Source organism: Lissotriton vulgaris, chromosome 6 (genome assembly GCF_964263255.1).
Source record: "Lissotriton vulgaris chromosome 6, aLisVul1.2, whole genome shotgun sequence".
NCBI lineage: Eukaryota > Metazoa > Chordata > Amphibia > Caudata > Salamandridae > Lissotriton > Lissotriton vulgaris.
The window spans coordinates 1,701,153,756-1,701,179,663 of NC_141694.1; the positions used below are offsets into that span (position 1 = coordinate 1,701,153,756).

At 43.8% G+C, this 25,908-nt stretch overlaps 1 protein-coding gene across 1 annotated transcript in view; it reads left to right on the plus strand.

The window, feature by feature from the left end:
- The window catches only part of SPATA17 (spermatogenesis associated 17), an 895,854-nt gene that overhangs the window by 358,560 nt on the left and 511,386 nt on the right, over positions 1-25,908 (plus strand). Inside the window, exon 5 of the mRNA XM_086925466.1 lies at positions 25,470-25,573. Coding sequence (XP_086781592.1) covers positions 25,470-25,573 — 104 coding nt within the window. The remainder of the gene's footprint in view (positions 1-25,469; positions 25,574-25,908) is intronic.

A 25,908-nucleotide genomic window follows, 5' to 3' on the forward strand; every position in this document is an offset into this window, starting at 1 on the left:
ATCTACAGTGACCTACTGCTGGTGACCACAATGGTAATTGTGTTTGGTGGTCTACTGAACTCCATTCAAACCATATGCTTCCATTGCTTTCTTTGACAACCGCAATGGAAAATATCTGATGGTATTGACCGCCAAGTGCCTAGATACTGAAAGTACTGCATACTTTGAACTGCACTTCATTTCTCTCAGTAATACGTAATTAAAAGTCTACAAAGTATTTATTCAAGTATTGAAACTGTAAAAAGTACATTTCTGATATGAAGTTGTGCTTCTCAAAAAAAAAAAAAATATATATATGCAGAAGTAGAATTGAGGTAAAGGAATTCAGATGAGCCCGTAGTTCTTCCAAAAGGTCTTTATTCGGCAGTCAAAGAGTCGAGGAATAACGCGTTTCGAACAACAAGTTGTTCTTGATCACATGACCCGCGTTCATCTCATACCACTTTTTAAAGTTGTAGCCACACAAATTCATAGAAACAGAAAACATCTTTCCTTGTATGTTCAAAAATTCTTGATACATATCGACTTCAGTATCGGTTATTGTCACTGACATTAAATTATACAATCAATACTAACAATTGTGATTTGTGTGAAAATACATTATTTCTTAAGTGTAAAGTGAAAAATCCAGCTCATTATTCTGATGCAATTCAAATATAACAGAATTTGTTAAGTAATGCACGCCAATGCTCTAGGATGCATTTTTTTACAGATGCTGTGGTTGACCCTATGTACCATAAATTGCAAAGGCAACGGATTAGGTACACAACATACTCCATAGTGCATGTGATTAGAGTGTTAATCTTCCATTTCATTTTCATTTTAGGTAGGAGGATCTCATTGCAATTCTGACTGTACTTGCACGCCTTGCAATTTCCACATTTCCTGAACCCTTTCGTAGTTTTTAAATAGTCAGTTTCTTTCGGGGATAAATGGCTTTGTACTAGACAATCTTTTAAAGATTGGCCTCGTTGATATGAAATGCCCGGAGTGGTACCGACGACATTTCTCAAGATGGGATCTTGCCTTAGTATATCCCATCTGTTTTTCAACATTTGTCGTATTTAGTTAGACTGGCTGCAATATTTTGTTATAAATCTCACTTTAGGGGTTTCAGGACTGGTTGTCAGAGTACTAGTTTTGGAACTTAGGGCATCCTCTCTTGATGTCTTATCAACTCTGGATTCTGCCTCCCTGAGTGATTTGTTAGGGTACCCCCTAACTTTAAATCTTTCTTTAATCTCCTCATTAGTTCTTTGAAAATGTGATTCAGTAGAACAATTATGTTTAGCTCTTAAGAAATCCCTGAAAGGGATTCCCCATCGGAAGCTTGGGGGGTGAGAACTGGAGGAATGGAGTAGCGAGTTCCCTGCTGTCTCTTTGCGAAAAAGTGAAGTGGTCAGTTGGTTGTTTACTTTAGTAACTCTGATGTCTAAGAAATCTACAGAATGTCTGCTGTAGTGTCTTGTAAATTTTAAATTCACATGGTTGATATTAAGACAATCAATGAAACAGTTCAAGTTGTTCTTAGACCCTCGCCAGATAAAGAAGACGTCGTCTATGTATCTCATCCATTTAACTACATTCAATGCCCATTTCTCCGTGAGGTCGTTCCAGAGCATCTGCTTCTCCCACCAGCCAACCATTAGGTTGGCATAGCTGGGGGCGAAGCAGGTGCCCATGGAAGTCCCCTGTTGTTGTCTATAATGTGCTTTGTCAAATAGAAAGACATTTTCGTTCAAACACAGCCGGATCATTTCCAATAACATGCAAGTATTTTCGAAATGTTCCAATTTGCGTTGTTTCAGGAAAAACTGGCATGCCTTGATGCCGTCATTGTGTCTAATGCTTGTATAAATATATATATATATATGTAAATAATATTGTTATTTTTATAAAAAATTGCTCTCTGCTTTATTTTTGAGTGTGTGTCACATTTATTTCCTCTGTGAGCACATTAAATGCTGAACAATGTCCTTTGATAAGCCTAACTGCTTGCCCACCCTACCACAGAAAGAGAGCTATAATTATCTACGTGTTGCCTCGATCTTCCTTTGGGGATATCTTGCACTCTTTACATAGTGTACGTCATTTGAGTACACTGTACAGAGAGGTGGTATCTTTTTTACAATAGGGATACAGGCACAGAGGCAACGACCGTAAGGAGGTGCACTGACTGTGTGCCACAAAGAGGCTGACCACAGCGAGTACATTCACCAAGGGCACTTTCTGAAGCCCATAAACCCCCTAGGCATGCTGCGGCAGGCAGGTTTAGTCTCTCACGTCACCTGTCTGTGGTGTTTCCTCTGTACCCCTTTGTTAAGTATTGCCGCCTGCATATAGAAAGGAAGACCAGCTGCATCCAATAGCTGGTTCGCATTTCAGTAATGCACTGCCTTGAGGGCAGACCAAGTTTTTGACTGCCCATTATATTTAATAGACTACAATGTGACTGTGCCAAGGGCACCAAGTTGATGGTGCACCATGGTGCAATAAGGGACAGTTTGCCTTATCTCAGATACTGCCCCTTATATCTTACACATGTTAAAAAGAGAACAACAGTGTTGCTATGAATTACACGATAGAGGCAGAATACAAATATAGCCTAGCTATATATAATTTACATTTCCCCTCTAGCTGTATAGTCCCCACCCAGGTGTTACTGACTGTAAACTGTGAAATAATTGTGCAACTCTCAGTTACACCCGACTTGGCCATAGCATTTCAAGTTCAGGGTAGATGTTCATGTGCTTTCCTTTCCTTTTCCCCTCTAGCTGTACAGTCTCCCACCCAGGTGTTACTGACTGTAAACTGTGAAATAATTGTGCAATTTCAGTTAAACCTGACTTACCCATTGCATTTCAAGTTCAGGTTAGACGTTCATATGCTTTCCTTTCCTTACATGCATAAGGATCCTTTGATGTTTGAAGGTTAGGGTTTAGACACCACAGTGTCAAACAAGCCTCTTGCTTACAGTCTACATAGACTGGGCTTTGGGTCTGCTCCTTTCAACCATTGGCTTTCGTCTACCAGCCTCTTTCAGCCATTGGCTTGAGACTTTGTCTTTCATGTCTTGGCTCAGCCAAGTGGAGTATTAATCTCTCACCTAATGCTATAGACTTTTTCAGTATATCCTTCAACCTGAACGAGGGACAACTTCACAACAATAGCCCTCTCTGTCTGCTTCTTCTTGCTTCATCCTGTGGGTCTCACTCTAATGTGCTAGCAGTGCATGTGTTAGCACATTAAACCCAGGTCTACTGGTTTTACAGATGCTTGCTCTTCTTGCCAAAACAATCTGGGTATTTTTTTAAATGACCTTTCTTTTGCTTATGAGGCCCATGTTTCAAGAACCAGCAAGAACATTCTGTGACCCATGAGTCTGGAAAGAAAAATTTGGATGCACTGTTTTTTTCGCATAGAGAGGCACATCCTGGGCCCTATTCACCAAGGTGAATTTACACATTAGTAAATCTACATGTGTAGGTTTACTCTTACACTTTGTAGTGCATGACTTAAAGTCAACACTAAAACAATGAAAGGAGCCAAATTTACAAGTAAAAAGTGACTACAGACAAAATAGGACACAGGAGTAAGTCCAGCACCACATGTGGCGAGGGCTTAATATAGAACCCCATATCAAATAATGCTAAAATAAATTGCATTATTTTTTGCACTTTAGACATATTTATTTAATGTCAAAATATATATTTGCATAAAAATAAATATGTTATGCTAAAATATGTGATAAAGCATTTTAATTGAAATATGAATGTAATTAAAAAAATATTGTAATTCATTTAAATCGATTACATACATACATTTTTGTAATATTTGAAAAACATTTGCAATTTATTTAAAAATAGATCTTTAAAAATAACTTTTGATTTAATATATTTAAAATAATTACATTTTTAATTCAAAATGAAATTTAAAGTGTGCTCTTATTGCTACTAACATTTCACTTGTAGGCTGAGTTTTCCATCACTAGCTCTCCCTATGGTAAAGTATAGAGAACATTAAAAAATTTTATGGAACTGTAAACAAAAATTGTTAAATTATGTTTATGTCAAATATTAATCTAAATTATGTTATGTGTATTTATTTTATTTATGTATTTTAAATGTCGAACAAAATAACAAAAATGTTACAGTACTATTAACTTAATGTAGAAATACATATTTAAATAGATTAAATTATTATTATTTTTTTTAAAAGATGTATAATAAAATAATCCTACCTAAAGTAAAATGTTTATATTTAATAAAGATATTAAAAAATACAAACGTTTACGGATTAAATAACTTAAAATGATCTGAATTCTTTTGTTAATTTCAATAAATGTATTTTTAAATTTGAAAATGTTAGCAAAATATTTTACCATAAAATAATATTAGTTATTGTATATTATTACTTTAATATTAAGTTACTGTTATATATATTTTTTAAAGTCAAAATAAATGAATTTATTTTAACATTATTTCCTATTGGGTTTCATTTTAAGACTCTGCCTTGATTAATTTCTATGAGATGATGTTGCTGTATCAGTGATTGGCCATGTGTGGTGGGTGTTGGACTTACTGGAAGTCGGAGCTGGAGTACATTTACTACAGTTTTGGGTCATTTTTATAGCTGTAGTAACTTTAGAAGTGTGGTTTGTGAATAGCAATGGGTTTATTTTATGAGGGTGTGTGTCTGTCCTTCCCTATATACCCACTTAGTCCTCCCTCAACTCCTCTTAAGACCTCCATAAGCCCCCATTTAGTAGTAATGTAAGAAATTGGATTACTAGAGCACCTTTAGGCCCACTTCCAAGGGTCCAGGACTGTGGTGACACCTCTTGGCAGAGAAGAACTCACAGATTGCAGGCTGTAGTCAAGAGGCCAAACAACTAGCCCTTGTAGTCACTCTGGGGTCCTGGTTGCAACAGATGCAGGGCTACTCCATCTCACCCAGGCAAGAGGACAGCAGCAGGCCAGCATAGCATGTCACAATCCTTCAGAGCAGTAGTCCAGCAGAGTTGCAGTCCTTTCAGAAGCACAGCAGTCCTCCTTCCTGGCAGAGTATCCACAGATCTAGAAGTGTACTGAACAGTTGATATCTGAGGTTCAATATGTTTACTTGGGTGTTCCTTTGAAGTGGGAGAAGCTAGAGATTTCCCTTTAAAGTCCACCAGCATTCTGCCTTCCCTGCCCTGGTGTCAGACTAACTACAGAGGGCATGCAACCCTTTGCTTAAATGTAAAAAGAACAAATGATGGCCGGAATGCTGAACGAATTAAACATTCACCGCCAGTCACTGGTCTGGGTTAAATCCATTGTTTTTTTGTTTGCTCGCCAATTCATTCCAGTTTGGACCCAGCCATATGTAAATCAGTTTTGACCCTGCTTCCCATGGTAACAGTCCAGTCTGAACAGCCACGCCAGATCCTCCCTGGACCAGAAACAAGCATCCCTGGTCCGGGATCGGGGTATCACCCCTCATCAGCCAGGCTAGATTGAATCCAGTGGCATAGTGAGCATAGGACCCACGTCTGGGCATAACCTTTCCACTTAGCAGTGCAAATTGGACATGTTCCTGATACATTACAAAGAGTATTATGATACAGCAACAAAATACAATTGTCCAGATATAGCATGCTAGTGATATCTGGACAATTGTATTTTGTGGCTGTATCTTGATGTTCTTTTTATGGTATTAAGAACATGTCCATTTTGTACTTTTTGCTGTTTCAATAAACATTTACTGTTTTTATGTGTTATGTATTGTACATTACTCAACCAAATTTCTGTTGTAAAAAACCCTCATTGCCATATTCTAAGACTAAAATATTTTTACGAATAAACAAGTTCTTCTTCTCATCATATCTAGTTGTGACTGTAATTGCTGCAATTTGAGTTGTGCTCCAGACATTTTTTGGAGGTCTAATAAGTATTCCCTCATTTTCAGTCACTCCCTCCAGTCATCCCACATTTACTGCTAAGGGCCTGATTCTGAATCTGGTTGGAAAGCTTCCCGACTGATTCGGTTTGGAAATGGTTTCCGACCCACTCGAATCGGGAGAGTTCGACCGACGGAGTACGATGCATCCGGATGCTTCCAGATACAATTTGGTTGAACTCCCATTGACTTCAATGGGAGCATATGTTCCTAACCGCATCATAATTGGGCCCCGGGTCGGGAAGACATGTTACCGATCCGATTTGGAAGGAGCAAATGCCATTAGGAGGCCTTCCTAACCGCATCAGAATCAGGTCCTAGGAGGGAATGCTTTCCTTACCGCCTCAGAATCAGGCCCTTAGTAGTAAAATTGTAGTAGTAACATGTGTGAGGATCTCCACATAGAAAAGTTAGGTGAGTTGAATATTTATACTCATAGGTTTGTGAATTGTATTTTATAGTAAGTAATTAGTACTACTGTATTCCTACTTTGCATATTACAAAAATCCAGTTTGCTAATCAGGCCCTCTCTCTTCAATCTGATAAACCATCTCACTTTTTACTTACATGCATAAATTTCACTTAGAATCAGAAACTCTGAGCACAGATACCCATAATTAGGAACACCGGTTTCTGTCAGCAAGAAACACTGGTTATTATAATTGAAATGTACAGACTTCCCTAAGTGAGATGCATGTGCTTCACTCATTGAGAGTACCAAGTTTCTGTCACTAAGAATGAAGCACAGGTTTCCCTTGGTGAGATGCAGCAGCTCCACTCAGTGACAGACTTAGATTTCTCCATGTAAGATGTAAAGACTACTCCTACTGGAATGTATTACTCACATCAATGAGATGCATAAGCTCTACTTTGGGACGATCACAGGAGTCCCTAACTGAGATACTCTTGCTGTCTTTCAGGGGATATACCGCTTCCACCAGTGACATTCGAGCTTATTTAGTGAGATGCACACACTCCATTTCGAGAAAGACTCAAGCTTTTCTGTGTGAGATGCTTTACTTTTTCTCCAGTGAGATATGCAGTTTATTCTTAGGGTCCAATTACAACTTTGGCGGTGTGCTGGGTCCGCCCCGCCACCTCACTGTCAAAGCCGTGGTCAGACCGCCCACCAGATTCCCAGTTTCCTACTGTCTGGAGGGATGGTTTTTGGCATTCCCACAGCGGTGCCTTTAAAAATGGTCACCGCAAAAACAGTTCCTGCACGGCATGGAATGAAAAGTCCATGCCGTGCAGGAACTGGGGCACATGCACACATGTTGTGCCCCCCCTGAATGCATCCCCATGCAGGGGAGGCAGAGGGGGTCCCGCAGAGCCCCTTTGTTCCCTCTCCACCGCAATGTTCATGGAGGAGGTACCTCTATGACACCGCCAGTGGAGATAAAACTCGTAATATGCTTGGCGGGACCGCAGAGGTCCCACTAAGCATATTACGCCCACCTGATTGCCGCAACACTTCTAGGGGACATATCTCTTTTTATCAGTGAATACATGAATCTGACAATGTTTTCATGTTTGCTTGTGAAAAACACAGGTGTTTATTCTTTATCCGCAATACTTTGAATTATTCTTTGTGTTCAACCACTTACCCTATATTATTTCTACTTTTCGTTTTGTATAGTGGAATGACAACAGTTTCACAGGGGGGTTCTAGAAATGGCTCTTAAAATAGAATTTAGTGGAAATGCTACTCTTCTAATTTTGTCAATAAACCTCCCTTAATACCACTGATGCATTCAGTGTTGTTTCTACTATGAAGCTGATTACGAGTCTGGCGGTTCACGGACCACCCATTCACGGTTAGAGTGGTCAGACCGCCATTGCTCCGTCACAGCCGCCAGGGAACCGCTATTCCCTGTTTGTGTTGCGGTAGTCAGTCGGTGTCAATATGCTTGGCAGAATAAATGATGGGCGTAAGGAGCACTCCCGTTTATTCAAAATATTTCTAGTATATCTAATGGTGCTCCGATTTGTCAGGGTAGTCAATCCTGTGGTATAAGTCCGAGTTATGATGGGTTGTTGGGCCCACCAAATCGGGCACTGTGCACTTAGCCCTCCGCGCCTTAATTATACTTTACACACTTTTTTAAATTAGTTGCTTATTTTATTCTTGTTTTACTTTTTTTGGTTTGTTTCAATTACTCATGTATTATTACCATTTTTCATAATACGAACATATGGTACAATTCATCAATTTTGCAAACATTATATCATATATACATATTCAGTACTTTGGCTTCAATTATATTTCCACAATAAACCATATACAAAAATTTAACACGTGAGCCCAATGCATTTCGGCGCCGCGATGGTGCCTTCATCAGGGGCGTGTCTGAAAATCAAACATATGAAATAGTGTGAAAATCTTAATTCCATGTTGTTCATGGGGGTGTATGGAGCTAAACTCTATTGAAATGTCGTACCTGGTGTCTGAAACAATTTATATGCCTCACTCGCTGGGTTCTGTGTCCAATCACTGTAAATAATGATGAATAATCTTTGTTGATTATAAGATAATAACTGCATGAGGGTTTTGGATTGTATCTCGAAAAAAACTAATTGGAACATACCTGTATAAATTATTTTGTACTCGCTGAAACGAGAAATTAATATATATCAGGATGAAATTCCGCCCTATTTTACGTGTTAATTGCTCTAACACCAAAGGTCATGGGACCCTTACCTTGTCTTCACAAAGATTATGACTCTATCTGGTGAGAGAAAACTCAATTACTCAACTATTTGCGGGCGATATAGCAATGTTGTCAATATACTTAATGTGAGCCGGTCGAGGCATACCTGATACGCCAAAGGTTTTCACCGTGTAAGGGGTCCCGTTTGTCGATCGTTGTCCTCCGCGGTGTGCCGGTAATATGCCATATGAAACTCCGCGAGCTCCGCTAGGAAGCGTAGTATGTAAACATAAAGAAAGGACCAAATCACAGTGCCGTGGCCGACCTGATAATAACTATGGGCGCCATGCTTAAAAGTATAAAAAGCCAGCGAAACCTGCTGGGTTGTATGCGTAATACCTTGTATGGCTCTTAAAATAGAATTTAGTGGAAATGCTACTCTTCTAACTTTGTCAATAAACCTCCCTTAATACCACTGATGCATTCAGTGTTGTTTCTACTATGAAGCTGATTACGAGTCTGGCGGTTCACGGACCACCCATTCACGGTTAGAGTGGTCAGACCGCCATTGCTCCGTCACAGCCGCCAGGGAACCGCTATTCCCTGTTTGTGTTGCGGTAGTCAGTCGGTGTCAATATGCTTGGCAGGGCTGTTGCGATCCCACAAAGCATATTAGGAGTTTCCTCTCCACCATGGTTTTCCTGGTGGGTCCTCCTCCATGAAAACCCTGGCGAAGAGGAAACAAAGGGGGTCCTGCAGGGCCCTGCTGCACCCTGGGGTTTATTCAGGGGGGCACAGCATGTGCCCCCTTATGTGCATGCACCACAGTTCCTGCACAGCATGAACTTTTCAGTCCATGCCGTGCAGGAATTTTTTGTGACATTCCCTTTGCGGTGCCTATTTTAAGAGGCACTGCTGTGGGAATGCCAAAAAAAGCTTGCTAGAGAGGAGGAAACTCCTAATCTGGCGGGCGGCTTGACCACAGGTTTGGTGGTGCAGAGGAGGGGCGGGCCCAGCCCCCCACCTCCAAAGTCGTAATCAGGCCCTTAGTGTAGATTTTCCTAGATATCGTGAAGAATAGTCTGAATTCAATAAATCTAATGGAAGTGAATACCTTTTTGGAACCTACGGCTTTTTAGCAAATTAATGCAAAAAATGTGTCTTAAAATGCACTACTTTTTTTTAATAAAATGTTCTTGCTGAGGAGAGCTCCATCTCTGAAACCCTTCAATCGGCCTCGCTTGCTCGCTTTGCTCACTGCTGTTTACTGCCGGTATTAATCCCCACCACTTTGGAAGATCACCAGCCTTCATCAGGAGCTGCTAAGATGTTATATCTCTGAGCACCTGGCAGGGCAGTTGCTACACTGCATACCTGCACATGGCAACACTATTCCACACCCCCATCTCTTGGGGCCAGGAGTCCATTTGATTGAAACATCACAGTTTTGTTTTCAGAAATAAAGTTTAATGTGATTAAAATTGTGTGACACTTCATTAAATTAATCGGGCTATCAGGATACGACACAAAGTTACACACCCTGAAAACTAGATTAGTGCTCTTTATCCTCTGGAGGTTAGAAGCAAGGTCTGACCCTAGGCTCAGCCTTTCAGGTCCTAAGAGCTCCCATTCCCTAGAAGGGGTTTGCTGCCAACGCTGCATGAATGATCCTGCAGTTCAACTTGTGGCATTGTCTGGCAGCAGTGGTGGAAGTGGGTGGTACTATTGGTGGGCATTAACAGCCTAAAAAAAAAACTTGTTGGGATCTGCCTGTAATACTTTGAAAAACTATGCAGCTGATCTATCGACTTCCCCGGAGCCAGAGAAAACGCATCTAGTAGCCTTCATGACATTGTGCAGCCAGATCTAACGAGTGCACAGAAAGAAGAACCTGTGGCGAAGGTAGAAGTGAAATGAAAGACTGAAAAATGCTGGCCGTCGGAAGAATGTATGTGCTGTATGTGGGTGTTTTTGAGGTTGCCTAAAAAAAAGGCTGAGAGAAACATTTTAAAATTACTTTGAGACAGACCAGGATGCTGATTCGCTCTTCTTGACCTTTCGTATTGCCTTTTGGTGATGTGCAGCTGGTGTTTGTTGTGGGTGTGTGTTGGTTTGCTTTCTTGCTGTGTCTACTTTGCTTCTTTTTGAGGCTTCCGTTCATGTGTGTGCTGTGGGTGTGCTCATCAGATGAATGACATTTTTCCTAATTTGCTGTGGCTGAGTGTCTACTGTGCATGTAAGTGGCTGCTCTGTTATGCCTACTGTAGGAGTGTGTCTGTTATGATGTGTGGGTATCAGGTGCAAGTTTGTACTGTGAGCATAAGCTGTGTTGGTTTGCCGAGTATGTTTCTTGTAAATGTTTGCAGTATGTGGAGGCTATTATAGGTGTGTCCCAATTGTTTGTGTGCACCTACTGTCCATCTGCCTGCTTTCTTTCTGCTTTAAGGGGATACAAGGGAACCGGGCAGTTAGTGAAGGACCGTGGGTAGTAATTTCAGTAGCAACAATGGTCCTTAAGAGAAACTATAGGAACATATAGGTAAAATATATTCTTCAATGAGTCCTGTATTCATTGGTGTCCAGCCGGACACAATTATAATCAATTAGATACATTCAGCAATAATCGTAATGGAGCGAACAAACATTGCAGTGGGACACAATCCTGCATCCGATTTACATAGAAACAATAAAATACAAAGGGAAAATCCTGTATCCGATTTACACAGAAATCACACTAACGAAAAAAAAGAGTTAAACAAAAAGTTTTTCAGGCAACAAATAGGCAGGAGCTTTGGTCAATGAAAATACATAAACAAGTTATCCGCGATAGTTAACACACTGATAGGACACATTGGTCAACTGTGTGAAACTATACATGTGGTCGAGGGCGCTTCAATCCCTTACAGCGTATAATGGGATCATCATCAGGACTGTTGTATTCACATTCCTGAAATACATTTCTGCCTGTTGGAACAAGAGAGGATAGACATGAGTGTGAGGGCAGAGAGAGAGTGTACAGCTTGTTGAGACCAATTATATGGTTTAAAAGACCATGCACTTGTAAATTCAAAGCCATGCAGGAGTACATATCTAGCAGTGAAGTTAAGGAAACTGAAAGATGTCTTTAGTGGAACCAGGCTCGTGAAACAGTGCGATATTCTTAAGTGTGAAGTGATTCCGTTGATGCACAGAGTTTGAATTAGGCAAGGAGACAGTGAGTACACGTATCCCTGTTGCCAGTGAGGTGCTAGAGGATGTGAGCAGAGAAGAGAATGCTCGATTACGGTTCAGAAAAGGAGCTAGAATGGCATTAAAAAACAAGCATTTGCAATGCAATAGGTCTCGCATTTACGCGAGTTTGAGCTATTGACATTGCAAATAACAAAGCCTTTTATTTCTGTTTTCGGTTCCAAAAACATAAATAAAAGGCATTGACATTTACAATGCCAATAGCTTAAACTCGTGTAAATGCGAGACCTATTGCATTGCAAATGCTTGTTTTTGTATCTTGGTGGGAAAACAATGCAATTTGTTTTGATAACGTAGTGCAAATGAAAACGGATTTACTAAGGAGTTTCCTCACTTGGTAAAATGTAATCTTACATATTTATATCATGGATTATATTTGATGGAGAAAGTGTTTTATTTTAGGGCAGGGTGGTGTTGCTGTCCAGGAGGGCAGGATGGCACTCTCCTTTCTCCCTGTAAGACCTTACAGCTCTGTGCATCTCTCCTCACAGTATGAGCTCCCAGTGACACATCGAACTAGAGGGTGGGACACTGATGTATACTCACTTTACACCTCGCTTGTGTCTCCACACTCTCTGTAGGCTGCATGCGGTGCACGAGCCAGGGCAGAACGAGCAGTGCCACAGGGAAGGGGGGTCCCCAGCAGGGGTGAGACAGTTCTGTTTGTCCCTCTTCAGAGCACGAGCTACCAGTAACACGTTCGGAGCTCACCTTTCGGTAGAGAGAGGAGAGTAAAAAGCTAAAAAAAAATCTTCATTTCTAATATAGTTAATAGCAGATAAAAGTTGAATAAGATGCTATGCGCCCGAACAGGGAATTGAACCCTGGACCCCTAGCTTAAAAGTCTGATGCTCTACCGACGGAGCTATCAGGGCTTCAAGCTAATTTTGTCACGGTCCTATTGAAGCATTTTTCACGTGTCAGGACCATTTAAGCTGCATGTTATAGAAGAAAGGGAGATGCATTATATCTGGGTGAACAAACATATTCAAAAGCTCTAATGGTCTCGGAATGTTCTGATGTAACTGCTGCCTCATGCCTCGTTATATTGATAGTAAATAGAAGTTTTAAACAAGTGGTAATATTCATGACTTCAGACTCACAGTTAGTGGGAGATGGGTCTGGAGTGCAATAGCAATAATCTGTAGTCTTTTTCACCATTCCTCAAGCGATAAAGATGTTAACTCACGTTGAATTGTGGAGATTTATCGGAGGGGAGGGGGAAGGGTTAGCGGATATGAATTGCAAAATAGTTCCTCAGATGGACAACATATTTAGCAAGAAGGGATGATTTGGGTCCAATACTGAGAGTAGACCTGTCCGTGTTTTGCATCTTTTGGGATCTGATGCTGGGAATCTACGTTTGGGAATAACTAAAAATAACAACAGGGTACACTTGGATTGAACGAACTGTTCGAGCGATTTAAGTATATTTACAATAAACTGCTGGTCACATAAAATAGCACAAGGGCCCTGTACACACCGCGGAGGCTGAGGTGGGTGCTGATGGGAGTTTGTGGTCAAAGCTCATGGAGGCCGCTTTTGGTAGCTGTGCAGAATGATAGAACCGATAGTAGAAGTCAAAGGCGCTTGTCCCCGCACAGTTTAGAAAGCAGGGGATCGCAGCGCTATGGACGTCTGTGTTGACATCACACATGCAAGGCAGCTGCTTCTGCCTGGCCAGTGACTGCTTTGTTTTTTTCAGAGACTATAATAATGGCGGGGTCCCCGTAGTTCCATATTCTCGAAGAGAAATGGACAGCGGTATCCGTGGCCAATCAAAGGGGGGCCTGGGGGAAGCGGTGTGTGAGTGTTTGTGTGGGGGGGGGGAGATTACTCGGTCCGCAAGGGTCGGACATTACCCGCTGCTAACTCTTAATATTTCTGGCAGTTCGGCGCAGTGTGAGCCCACAGTTGTCATCACAAGAGACGGGGCTGAGATCCTGACGGGTGCACTATAGCGCCTGAGGAATTCCCGAAGCGCATTTTCGCACCCAGACTGGCGGAGACCCTAGTGGAGATGTTCTTTGTGTGCTGGCTCGGGGATACAAACGCTCAATGTCCCATGTTTGCGTGCGTATACAAAAAGGTCAACAAACACCTGACCGGGTCTGCATTGTGCGGGCGGCGTTACGACTCAATGAATGACAAGTTCATGCCTGGGGGCCACGAAAATAAGTTTAATCTATGCAGGTCCGTTCCAGAAGGTGACACAATATGTTGCCAGCACTGCTGTTAATTTCACAGTCACGTATTTTGATTTTGCTTCATGCACTAATGGTTTTCTCCAAACCCCGTTTTGTCAGCAGTATTTACCAACAGAAAACAAACACGTCTGAACCGTCTGCGCCTGCTTAAAGAGCGCCGTTTACCGTTTTTTTCTTCTCAATTTCTATTCGTGCACTATATGACAAGAGTAATTTCTTTCCATCCCGTTTGGCACTTAAATAAACTGTAAGGTTAACAAGTAATTTTCCCGCAATCACAAGTTACCGGTCTAGGTTGCTGCACGCTTTCATGAAGCAGAGTTGCTGGCGGGGGCGAAACCAGGAAGTCAGGCATCCTTGCCCGTGACATGGGCGGGGCCTGTGACGTGGCCGGAAGAGGCTGGTGTTGCTCGTTGCGCCGGAGAAAAGTAGCTCAGCGAGGCGTCGCCACAAAAGAGCACGGTGAGTGGAGGGGGGGATATGTGTGTCTGTGCGCGTGAGCCCCGTGAGTGGTGGGGGAAGGGGTGCGTGTGTGTGTGTGGGGGGGGGGAGAATGTGTGTGTGCAAGCGTCACTTTGCCTGTGTGTGTACGCGCGTGATGGCCAGAGGCTGACTTGCGGTGAATGTTGAGAACAGGGGATGTGCACTGCGCCGGCTGGGCGTGCGCGCCCACGAGATGAAATCGCCAATGGGAAGCTCGTGCACATCCCCTGTCTCACATTCATCGGAACACGCCAGCAACAGTTGTCTTCGCAGACAAAGCAGGCTCCGCCTGCTTTTTAGGTCTGCTCGCCCTAAAAAGGTTGCAAAGGCGATCGTGGATGGTGCAGGTGGCGTTGGCTGTGATCCACACCTTCTAGCTGCCGATCGCATTACTACGCTTGGTGGGGATCCTAAAAGGACCTCGGATGGCGCAAGTGGAATGGCAGTGTTTGTTTTTAAGATTACATAGTATAACCGATAACAGTAAAGTGGCGCAATTCGTGGGAAACCATAGGCATTGTAATCTGCACGGGAAACATGTAGTGTGGATCCCGAATAATTGCCTGGTGACGCGGGTGGAGCGGCGGGGCTCATTAAGATAATAGCGTGGTGGGGTCGAGTCTGGTAACGCGGCACAATTAACGAGGTGCCTACATTGTGCGATGCATCTATGCATGTGTGGAAAGCATACTGAAGAGTGCAGGAAGACGTTCGTGGAGCAGTAGTGTAAGTGCCGTGATTAAGTTGTGGAATCGCATGAGGCAGGGCCGGGTGTACGGCAACCAAAGTACATACAAACCTAGATGGTGAAGATACGTCTGTCAAGCACAGTGGGTATAAACAAAATCGTCACCTAGAGGAAAAACAACTAGTTATAGACGGGGCCCGAGGATAATTGGCGGGGTGAAAAGAAAAGTTAAAGGCGGCAACGGTAGTTACCTTGAAAAAGTGAGGAGACTTCCAAGGTGCGGGCGGACAATTGCGGGATATGTCGGTGGCGAGGTTGCAGGAGTAATAATTCAATGGGTAACCATCCATAGAAGGGCAATACCTGAGGAAGTTACGACAAGGGGTCCGGTGAGCTAAAATGGCACAGGAGTCTCCTCTTACCTTACAAGACTGCACATTGGCTGTGAGCCGCTTCCGCAAGTGCGCATACTGCTAGGTCTGACGTAGGGGTGTGGCCCTGTGCTTAAATACTGAAAATGTGTAGCACGTACCATTGAGGCAGCAATATTGAGCGAGTGTGAAGCCTGATGGGGAGAATTAGCCCGGTGCGAGCTGTGGGTAGTACAAGATGAAGGAAAAAAATAGGGTGTAGAAGAAAGGAAAAAAAGACAAGGTTAGGATATAAGTTGATAAACAGTCAAATCTGGATCAAAAACAGATTGAAAGGGCAATATGGTAAAGCATTGTTGGCGTTATGGCAAACATTCGGAAAATTATTGACAGAGTGGTCAATTGGTCGGGCAACATGTTAAACAGATTTAAGGTTTCGCTAATTTTGAAAAAGTCGACAATTGGATTAGAGGGTATACTCTGGTAAACAGTTAGGAAGTTAGACATGCATATTTTTACATTTAAATGTGGCATCATGGAAGTACAGGTTAGGGTGATATGAATTTAAAGGTCATCATTTGGATTGTTCATGTTTATAGCAGAGAAGTCCAATCTTTTGCGCTTATTAAGTCCATTTCTGATGCTGTCAAAGCGGATTATCATTTTTAACTCCTCTCTGTTCAGCAAAAGAGACATATTGACACCTCGTGGGGGCAGTTTCAGTACATTCAACACTGTTCAATGTAGGTCATCCTCAGTGTAACCAGTCTGTATGCAATGTTCGACAAGTGGTGCATTAGGTGTTTTACACCGGACTCTGCTCCAATGTTGGCCAATCCTGGTCTTTCTTTATGCGTTGTTTGGCCGATGTATACTTGAGGGCATGGACACTGAACCAAATATATAACGTTACATGTATTGCAGTTAGAGAATGTACGGAAATTCACAGTTACATTGTTGTGGGTGAAGGATTTCCCTTCCATGTTGAATTCACATACATTGCACGCGCCACATTTGGAATGTCCGACTAAGGGCACAAGGCCCCACAGGGAATTGAGAGTTCAGAGCCCCCGCATTCAGTATTGGCCCGTGTCTCAGTATAGGCTTGCAAAGTGGGTTTCTAATCCACTTCGCAAGTCTATACTGAGACACTGGCCAATACTGAATGTGGGGGCTCTGAACATTGACCACCATCTATTCTCATTTCGAAAGAGTTCCAATCCCAGAGACCATTTAGTGAGAGCCGCACTTCCTAACCCTGCTCCACCCGCAACTCTCAATGCCCTGTGGGTTGTGGTTGTGTGTGGGTGTATGTGTATGGTTGTGGTTGTGTATGTGATTGTGTGTGTGTGGTTGTGTGTGTGTGGCTGTGTGTGTGTGGCTGTGTGTGTGTGGCTGTGTGTGTGTATGTTTGTGGTTGTGTGTTTGGTTGTGTGTTTGGATGTGTGTTTGGTTGTGTGTGTGGTTGTGTGTGTGGTTGTGTGTGTGGCCATGTGTGTGGTTGTGTGTGTGTGGTTGTGTGTGTGTGTGGTTGTGGTTGTGTGTGTGGTTGTGTGTGTAGTTGTGTGTGGTTGTGTATGTGTGGTTGTGTGTGTGTGGTTGTGTGTGTGTGGTTGTGTATGTGTGGTTGTGTGTGTGGTTGTGTGTGTGGTTGTGTGTGTGTCTGTTTTTGTGGTTGCATGTGTGGTTGTGTGCGTGTGGTGTGTGGTTGTGTGTGGTTGTGTGTGGGTGTGGTTGTGTGTGTGTGGTTGTGGGTGTGGTTGTGTGTGTGGTTGTGGGTGTGGTAGTGTGTATGGTTGTGTGTGTGTGGTTTTGGTTTGCTGTGGTTGTCTGTGGATGTGGTTGCTTGTGTGGTTGTGTGTGTGTAGTTGTGTGTGGTTGTGGTTGGGTGTGGTTGTGGTTTGGTGTGGTTGTGGTTGTGTGTGGGTGCGGTTGTGTGTGATTGTGTATGTGTGTGGTTGTGGGTGTGGCTGTGTGTGTGTGTGTGGTTGTGTTTAAGTTTAAAATATTTCTAGAGCGCGACATACACCGAGCGGTTTCTTGGCGCTAAGATAGCAAACTACCAGAGGGAGAAGAGTCAACCACTAGGACATAATCTGAAAAGGGGGATGTTAAGACAAGAAGGCCTGGGCAAACAGGAAAGTTTTCAGAGATTTACGGAAAAGGGAGTACTGGGTAAGGGATCTGAGATGGAAAGGAAGGGAATTCCAAAACACCGGGGCCAGAGTAGCAAATTTAGAGCCACCCTGTTTTTTTTTCCTGAATCGTGGGGTAACTAGAAGATGTTGACCTGAGGAACGGAGGTCTCTGCAGGGAACGTACGTTTTGATGGCTGAAGAGATGAAAAGAGGGGCCAGACCAGACCTGGCCTGAAAGGCCAGGCATCCTAGTTTGAATAAGGCGCGTTCCCGAATGGGAAGCCAGTGAAGGGTCTTCAACAGAGGAGAGGTATGGTGGAATCTGGGGAGACCAAATGCAAGACGGGCCGCCTGGTTCTGAACAAGTTGGAGCCTACGCAAGCTGTACTGTGGGATGCCGTTGAACAGAGCATTCCCGTAGTCCAGGCGGAATAGGACCAGTGCGGACATAATCAGTTTGAGTGCAGGGAAGGAAAAGAAACGAGAGATAGTGCGGATAGTACGGAGAGTAAGAAAGCAAGAAGATACCACGGAGCCTATCTGGGAGTGCATTGTGAGTTTATCATTGAGCTTGATACCTAAGGTCTTAACTGAGGAAACAGGAGTAGGGGGAGAGCCGAAAGAGGGGGGCCAAAATAACGAGTACCAGGGACTGGAGCAACCACCCGTAAGTACCAGTTCCGTCTTATCGGGGTTGAGCTTCAGGTGGTTGAAGTTCATCCAGTCCCTGATGAAAGACAGAATAGATTGGAAATTAGATATAGAGTCAGGGGAAGAGGAGAGGTTAAAGATGAGCTGGAGGTCATCGGCATAGTTATATACTGTGACCTCCAGCCGCTGAAGAGCAAAGATGAGAGGAGAGATGTACAGATTGAATAACAGGGGAGACAGAGAAGAACCCTGAGGCACCCCGCACTGGACCTTACAGGGGGTAGCTGAAAACTCCCCAAGACGGACCGCCTGGGTCCGGTCCCTCAGGAAGGATGAAAGCCAAATGAGGGCCGTTCCTCCGATACCCGCCGCCTTGACATGGGAGAGTAGGATGGAGTGATCCACAGTGTCAAAAGCGGCGGATAAGTCAAGGAGGATCAGCGCCTGAGGTTGACCGTTGTCCATGCCCTCCCTGAGGGTATCCAGCACAGACACCACCACTGACTCTGTCGAGTGCCTTGGCCGGAACCCCGCCTGACAAGGGGCCAGCACCCCATTCTCCTCGACAAAGGAGCTGAGCACAGAGGTGACGTCTCACTCAAGCACCTTACCCAAAAAGGGTAGCAAGGAGATGGGGCGGTAGTTAGCCAAGGCAGAGGGGTCGGCTCCAGGTTTTTTCAGAATGGGAACAATGGTGGCAGATTTCAGTGACGGGGTCACAACACCCTGGGCCAAGGAGTTATTAAGAAACATGAGAGGGGGTAGGGTACACGCTGAGTAGATCTGCCGTAGGATGTGTGCAGGGCAGATGTCACCTGGGGAACCAGATTTGATTTTAGGGAGAAGGGAAAGGAAAATTTCCTCGGAGGGGGGGGGAGAGAGGTGAGTGAAGCATGGACAGGGGGTGACTGGGGATCAACAAATAAGGGGGACGGAGGAGGGATATTGGTTTTAATGGTCGCAATTTTTTCCACAAAGTAGGAGTTCAAAGAATCACAGAGATTTTGAGAAGGGAGAGGTTTCAGTGAAATCCTGTCAGAGAAAGCCAGGTCATGAGTGATGGAAAAGATCTCCTTAGGTTGGTTCTCAGCTGCTAAAATTTTGGCGGAGAAATAAGCCTTCTTGGTCTCTAGAATGCTTTTTTTGTAAGCCCCTAAATGGAGGACATAGCGGGACTTGGAGATGGGACTGTAGTCCTGTCTCCATCTACGTTCTGCCTGTCGGACCGTGAGTTTCTGCTCTTTTAGTTCTTTACTGAACCACCGGTTTGCGTCTTTAGGGCGCCTAATCGAGGTACGCCGAAGGGGAGCCATGCAGTCACTTCCATCCGTAAGCCAGGAGTCAATGGCCTTAGCTTGGGCGGCAGACACCAAGCCCGATAGAGTGGGAGAAGAGGCCAGTAGTGAGGAAGTAAGATCCGACAGGTTAACTTTGCCCCAATTGCGAGCCCAAGAGTTTTTGGCGAGGGTAGGCCGCTTGGTCAAGCAGAGGCAGAGAGAGAAGGAGATTAGGAAATGATCTGACCAAGTGCAAGGGGACACGGTGAGTGGGGAAAGGGGACAGTTGAGGGACCAAACTTGGTCTAAGATGTTGTGTGTGTGGTTATGTGTGTGTGGTTGTGTGTGTGGTTGTGTGTGTGTGTGGTTGTGTGTGGGTGTAGCAGTTTGTGTGTGGGTGTGGTTGTGTGTGTGGGTGTGGTTGTGTGTGGTGGTGTTTCTGGTTGTGTGTGTGTGTGTGTGTGGGTGTGTGTGGTGGTGTGGGTGTGGTTGTGGGTGGTTGTGTGAGTGGTTGTGGGTGATTGTGTGTGCGGTTGTGTATGTGTGTGGGTGTGGTTGTGGGTGTGGTTGTATGTGGTTGTGTGTGTGTGGTTGTGTGTGTGTGTGGTTGTGTGTGGTTGTGTAAGGTTGTGGGTGTGGTTGTGTGTGTGGTTGTGGGTGTTTGTGGTTGTGTGTGTGTGTGTGGTTGTGTGTGTGTTGTGTGTTTATGCATTGGTTGTGAGGAAAGGCTAGGCAGGGAAGGGGGTTGCTACAGAGGAGGAGGGCTGCATGGGAGGGGTTAGTGAGGGCAGCGTTGGAGGGTGTGGAGGAGCATGCTGTAAGGCTTACTGAGCCATGAAAGAAAGGAAAAAGCAACTTAATGACCCGTGACTGAGGAGACAGATGTCGGTTGCGCTTGCAGGCTCGCGTGAACGCAAGGCTGTAGCCAGCCTTAGCACTCTGAAAACTCACCTACTAAATGTCTCCCCGAGGAGCGCATGCGCTGGCTCAGCGAGACCTAAAAAATTATGGATGCTGCAGAATCGATCAAGGATAACCGTTTTAAACAATGAAGGAAGCCTTAATTAATCCCTCAAAAGAGACAATTTCTCCAAGAAAAGCACATATGTTTTTTGTATACACAAACACACGCCAGACAATGCACTAGGTTTAGATCATATTATGTATATTTTTCAAAAATCAATTATCTGGCTATATGAACAATAACATGATACACAAAGGTGTTTTTTTTGTTATACATATATACATTTGACATACATAAATTTCTTTAGGGATTGCGAAGAAACGCTTTCTATCAATAAATTATGGTTTTCAACCCATAGTAAAGGGATAGCCCTTAGTACAGCAGCAATTGGCGCAAGGTTAGTCTGACACCCTATACATTATTACAAGGTACTGTATTTTTTCTTTACTGCGACGTCTTATTTGTGCTGGCTTTTCTTTTATATCAGGTTGATGCTTTTCAGCTCTTTTCATCTGGGTCTCATCAGGACTTGGGGCAGAAAGGGACCTCCACAATTCACTGGTGATGCTGTACAGACATGAAAAAGTTTGGAGGTTCCGGAGGCACAGCACTGCTAGTGAGAGCTGTTTTATTTAGGAATGGAGCAGTTCTCCTTCGCTTGTTCCAAGCAAATGCCAAATTTACTGGCCATCAAATGACAATTATTCAGCTATACACCATAAAAGAAGCAGGCTCCCCATGCAAATATTTCCAAATGGGGGATCGGACATTGAATGAAGACACTATGTGACCTCGCCGTTCGTGAGGAATGGCACCGACGGTGTAACCCCTGGTCTAACGAGCAGCACTTCCATTGTGCCCCAGCCCACAGCACTACAAGTGAAGGTGGCAATTCAGTGCTTCCATAGGGTCCAGAACAGGCCGCATTACCATAGAACCCATGTGACCTGCACTCACAGAACTGGCAATAAATGTGGTGGGTTTTCTTCTCTGCAGTCACTCATTTACATGGCTGTCAAGAAGTCCAGTGCCTTGAAGGAAACTTTGAGTGAGTTTTACATGACGAAACACAAAAGGGGTATTAGGACTAATGTGTCTGGCTTCATCGCGTGCACTCATCTCATCCTGTGACTCGAAATAGCAGCGCTTAAATGTGAAATAGTTTATGAAAGGAGGCACTAAAGCCAATTAGAAAAGTAAATAACTCCTTTAATCGATTGTGCGAATTTAAATAGTTATCTTTTCTTTTAGTGTAACATTCAAAGTTAAAGTTAGTAGGAGTTTCAACATGCTCATCCAACCATGGTCCACTCGCTTCTTGTGGAAAGCAGATCATTCTATTTATAAAACATAAAGGCCTAGTCGCCTTCCTGAACATACAGATGGGCAGCATGTGGAGCAGAGTATTCAGGGTGAAGCTGTTTTCCGAACACAGACCTCTAGGTGAGTGGCGGCTCTTGTTCCGGAACCTCCCTATTTTTCCCAACACGTCTCTTTGTTCTGGAGGTGACCAGCGGGTGGGCCTGGGCCTGAAGTGTGTCCCTCAGGAACACAAGCACCTGGAAAGGATAGGCAGCTGGCAGCCACTGAATGGTCCCCCGGGTGGCCCTTTAGCTGTAGCTACAACCCAAAAGGGAGCATTCTAATTAGCTGTCCATCTCAATGTTCTAGAGAAGATGACACTGCAAGCTAGTAAATAGTTGATGAGCTGCTTTGGCAAGAAGTTCACCTGAAATTAATTGGTAATGTTGTTAAAATTACAATGGACAAGGCGCTTGCCTAATTTATAAATTTGGACGAAAAAATCGAATTATAGTGTGCTTAACTCACGTAATTGCCTCTAGCATAATTACTACACAATTACACGTATTTTTCGTAATTATGTGATAAGAGTAATTCAGCTATTTTCCTAGCACAAAATACACCCTTGTGTCTGAAATGGGGTAGAGGATGCATTTTGAGCTAAGAAAATAGCACTAAATGCAACAGGACATGAACAGCAGCAGCAAGGAGCTGCTAATGCTCTCTAGGGGCCACATGTATCAACATTTGGAATAGGATTACCTAATTGCGATTTTCTGCGAATCACAATTAGATAATCGCTATTCCAAATGTATGAAATTCTATTATTTTCATTTAGCGATTCCTAGGGGGTCGCAAATTGACCTGCCTCATTAATGTAATGAACTGGGAGGAATCAGCTTCTAACATGGCCGCTGGAGCTGATGCTCCGTGTCTAACCCTTGCTCCGTTTACAGGAGCGGCGTCCCGCCACATTGTTGTCCTACTCGGCCCAAGGATCCCTCTGCCTGAACACTTGCTGACTCCAAGAAACGGAACTGCGCTCTTCTTGGTCCTTGCTTCGCAGCGATACGAGCTGCGACATCCGGGCCTTCCTATCCTCCTTTATGGCACATGGGGAGCTGCGAGACTGCTCCCGGTGCCGAAGGAGGTGTTTCGCGTATCGATCTGACCGCCATTCCCCAGTTCTCCATTCCACACAGGAGACAGGATTCAGCTTGCACTCGTGATGGGGAATCGAGTATTCCGAACCGAGCCCCAGGGAGCGGACGCGCTGGATAAGATGGCGCCTCGGGACTCCGGTGACCTCCTTCGAGCCGACAGTGAGTGGGGATTCCATGTAATTACCCAATCGGCCTATAACTATCTCTGGAGGTGGACTGGACATACCCCTGTTACCATAGGGCTTTCCCCTTTTACGAAACAATTACTGATTCCCCACCGCGCCTGACCCCAACATGGCGCCCAGGCTGCTTTTGCTTAGGGCAGGACCTTCCGGCTCTCTCAAACTGGTGACCTCCGCCCTGGATCATCTTGTAGTCTCCTGGTAGACCATAATCCTTATCCAGGGAACTGGCCTGTATTTTAACAGCAAGGGACTTGAACAACACTCTGCACCTGACACTAAAATGGCTGCCGCTGATCTCACATGGAAAACCCTCGTGGCTGAAAACCCCCAGCCTCAGAGCCACAGTGATCAACAACCTCAATCTACCCCTGTTTTTCACCCTATGCCGGCAGAGTCCAAACCGCATGGCTGATCCCCAGTGGAGCTGCTCTGAGAGCTATAGGGGAGACTGGCTCTGGCACAACGCTTTGGCCATCACCTACCCAGCCGGTCTTCGGATATTTGCCTCGTCTTCTCTTCCGCTGCTATCTCCTTCCTTTGGACTCCCAACTCTCCCTGATCTGTTTGGATTGTGCCTCTCATTTTCGCTAATAACTCCTGTATTGAATAAAAATAAAAAGCTAGGAGACCTAGCTTTTTGACCGATGCCTGGTGGAGCTGCTTGATAGCTAAAGAGGAGATGGGTTGTGGACTACCCCATCAGCCGTCATCTACCCAGCTGGTCTTTGGACAGAACTGACTTTGTCTCTCCGTTGTATACTCCCTCCTACCCCTTTACTCCACCCCCTTTCTCCTTTACGCTCCATTTATCCCTCCTCTTTTCTCTTTAACTGTTTTCCTATTGAGACCTAGCAGTTTGGCTGATGCCCGGTGGAGATACCCGATAGCTAAAGAGGAGATGGGCTGCAGACTTCCTCCTCGGCCGTCACCTACCCAGCCTGACTATGGGCAGAATCTCCTTCGTCTCTCCATCCTATCTACCTCCTACCCCTTTACCCCACCCCCTTACGCTTCTAAGCTCCATTTATTTCGTCTACTACTCTCTTGAAATGTTTTACTAGTAACTGAAGTAACGTGTAACTGATGTAATTTTGTAATTTCTGTGGAACCTCATGTAAAGCGCTCCGATACCTCCGGGTCTAGCCAGCACTATATAAAACTCTCAAAATAAATGAATGAATAAATGAATAAATAAAAAATAATAATGAGGTAGGTTGCAATTTGCAAACCCCCCAAAAATCACCAAAAACTTGCTAAGGTCAGCAGACCACCATGTCTGTGATTGATTTTCAATAAAGCAATCATTTCTTTTAAATGCAGGCTATTTTCCTTAAAGAAAATGGGCTGCGTTTAAAAAAATAAAAATAAAAAGTTTCCTTTTCAGTTTTTTTAAGAGCAGGCAACTGCCTTCTCTTAAAAATGCTTTCACCACCATTCCCAAAGGGGAAGGGGTCCCTCTGGGACCACTTCCCATTTGCAAATGGCTTAGTTACCATCAGCTTGAAGTTGGCGGTAAATACAAAAATTTTCAATCAATCAATCAGGGGTTTATATAGCGGGCTACTCCCCCGTGAGGGTCTCAAGGTCTCAAGGTGCTGGGGGAGGAAGGAGGCGGGGCGGCAGGGTGGTGGGCAGCTCCAGATCAGATCACCTTGTTCACGGTCATAAAACATTCATACATTCTGCAGCAATTCTGGATTTGGAAAGGACACCCTGAACATGCCCCTTCAAAATACCGAATCGCAAACCCAAAATAGGTTTTGATGTATGGGAAAAGCCTTTTTGGCGTTCGCAAACGGGCCAATTCTGCGAATCTACCTTTTTGCTAACGGATAATTGCTTGACACATGTGGCCCTAAGTCTCTTGTTGTTGTACTCCTGTGGTAGGATTTTTGACCCATATTACTTTTAATTGATCGAGTGGGCATAATTGCGTAATTTCGTTAATTTGGCATCACTAGAGTAGTGCATATTACCGAAATTACTCTGATTACTAAGGCATACTTAAAATTACTCCCAGGCCTACTTATTTTACAAGAGTGTGTGGCGTGTGAGATGGGAAAAGGCTTTCGAGCAGTGTAAGAGTCAAGAATGAAGCATACATAACAACTCATTTCAAATATAACTTATCAACTGTTACTTCAATCTATGATAATACCTAACAACATGAGAACCTTAAAAACTAGTCATTCGTTTTCAGATTCAAAGGAGATGGAGAGGTTTTTATGTCCGAAAGTACATCCATAATTTCTACGCATTGAAGAGGTATCTGGAAGGTGTCGATATGAAAAATAAAATTGTCAGGTAATGTTATTTGAATTCTTTTAATATTATTTATTAATAAAGCAGTGTGCTTTTAATTCTCTGCTTCCCCAACTCCAGGGTTTACTATAGACATTTAATTATTTAATTACCTAATGTGTTAACGTTTTTCTATCGTATAGAGATTTAATGCTGCCAATGTAAACCGAACACACACATTTCTGTGCTGCACTCCTGGCTGGCGATGATTTAGCATCACTTGACCTCTTTTGGAAAACTGCTGTCTTTTCATACTGAAAATGTTCGTTTCTGGTAGACCAACCAAGAGAATGTGTGAAAATGAAGAACGTGATGTTTTGCTACCTTGTGCATGAGTT